The sequence below is a fragment of the Austrofundulus limnaeus genome, unplaced genomic scaffold, assembly GCF_001266775.1.
Source record: "Austrofundulus limnaeus strain Quisiro unplaced genomic scaffold, Austrofundulus_limnaeus-1.0 Scaffold180, whole genome shotgun sequence".
NCBI classification, from domain to species: Eukaryota; Metazoa; Chordata; class Actinopteri; order Cyprinodontiformes; family Rivulidae; genus Austrofundulus; species Austrofundulus limnaeus.
In genome coordinates, this window is record NW_013952582.1 from 806,863 (window position 1) to 808,577 (window position 1,715).

The 1,715-nt window shown below is 42.7% G+C and overlaps 1 protein-coding gene across 1 annotated transcript; it reads left to right on the forward strand.

The window, feature by feature from the left end:
* LOC106524271 (uncharacterized) lies at positions 1-1,662 on the forward strand (the record flags this gene model as incomplete). Its single annotated transcript, XM_014018010.1, is given in 1 exon segment — positions 1-1,662. A coding segment is annotated over 1 exon segment (921 nt), but the record flags the coding sequence as incomplete, so codon positions are not given.
* Between the last annotated feature and the right edge of the window lie 53 nt (positions 1,663-1,715).

Consider the following 1,715-nt stretch of genomic DNA (forward strand, 5'->3'; position numbering starts at 1 on the left):
TCTGATCTCTGGAACAGGAGAAAAAAAGGCAGGGATGAAACACTGTCACGTTTCAGAGGGGACACGTTCATCCAAACACAGATAGAATGTGAAGACACAGAGAAAATGAACCAGAGTTTCTGTCAGAGGCCAGAAACACAAAATGTTTTCAGCAAATCCATCCTCTCTGTGTTTCGTCAGAAGAGCCCCAGTAAAGACTCAACCGGCTTGTGGAGGAGAAGAAAGGAGAACAGATTCAAGGTTCTGGCAGGTTTCAGAAAAACAATGGACTGTGAAATGGAAGGAGAACAACAGAAAATGGATCCTACTGCAGAGAGCAGGAAGATTATCACTCGATCAGCTAAAAGTGATCAGCAGTCTGTGCCCCACCGGTATCCTGCTGGGACCTGGGACCTGCGAAAGAACCACTGGCAACAAAAATATGCCCATTTGTTCCGTAATAACAAGRCAGCTGCTGGTTCTTGGAAAGAAAAACCTTCCAATGCGTCACTGAACCGAAATCTTCGTGTTAAGGACACACTGGATATTTGGGCTCTGCGCAAACAACGCAGAGATAAGGGGGTAGCTCACTTGAGAGGGACTGATCTGGAAGATATGGATTGGCAAAATCAGGAAACAGAGACCAGTTTCAACAACCCTAAACTGGGAAATGACGTCTCTAATCAACCAGTGAGATTTAATCTGGGAACCACTGACATCACCAGCTTTTCCACTTCAGTGGGGRACTCATTTGATCTCTGGAACAGGAGAAAAAAAGGTAGGGATGAAATACTGTCACGTTTCAGAGGGGACACGTTCATCCAAACACAGATAGAATGTGGACACAGAAAAAATGAACCAGAGTTTCTGTCAGAGGCCAGAAACACAAAATACTTTCAGCAAATCCATCCTCTCTGTGTTTCGTCAGAAGAGCCTCAGTAAAGACTCAACCGGCTTGTGGAGGAGAAGAAATGAGAACAGATTCCAGGTTCTGGCACGTTTCAGAAAAACATTGGACTGTGAAATGGAAGTAGATCAACAGAGAATGGATCCTACTRCAGAGAGCAGGAAGATTATCACTCGATCAACTACAAGTGGTCAGCAGTCTGTGCGCCACCGGTATCCCGCTGGGATTTGGGAACTTCGAAAGRACCACTGGCAACAAAAATATGCCTATTTGTTCCGTATTAACAAGACAGCTGCTGGTTTTAACAAACAACAGCAGGAGAACAGAAAAAACTCAAAAAATGTTTTCCACAAAAAACAATCCTGCCATCAGAATAACTTTGGGTCCAACAAAGGTTCTACCWGGGCTGGCGGTCTGAAAAGACATCCAAGATATGAAAGGGTCAGCACAAAAACACAGAAACAAAACAACATGTCCTATAAATGGAGAGAAAACCCACACCAACAGCAAAACCTTTTCTCACATCACCATATGTTTGTTGATAATCAAAAGAACAACCGGCATTCGTTCTACCAAAGAAACAGTCCTGGAAACTCCAGAACGCCTTTCCAGAGAAAAGGTTCTACATCCTACCAGAACCATCAAAAAGGTAGTGATGTGCAGAATAGACACAAACGTCAACTGGGCTCACTGCGTGTGAAATGGAACAAATTCACGAGAACCAGAAACAATTTGCATTTCCGGAAAAAATTTTAGTGTGAATGCCTCTTTTTTAACTTCAATACCTCTTTTTAACTTCTTTTTTACTTCTTTTTTTACTCTTTTTTTT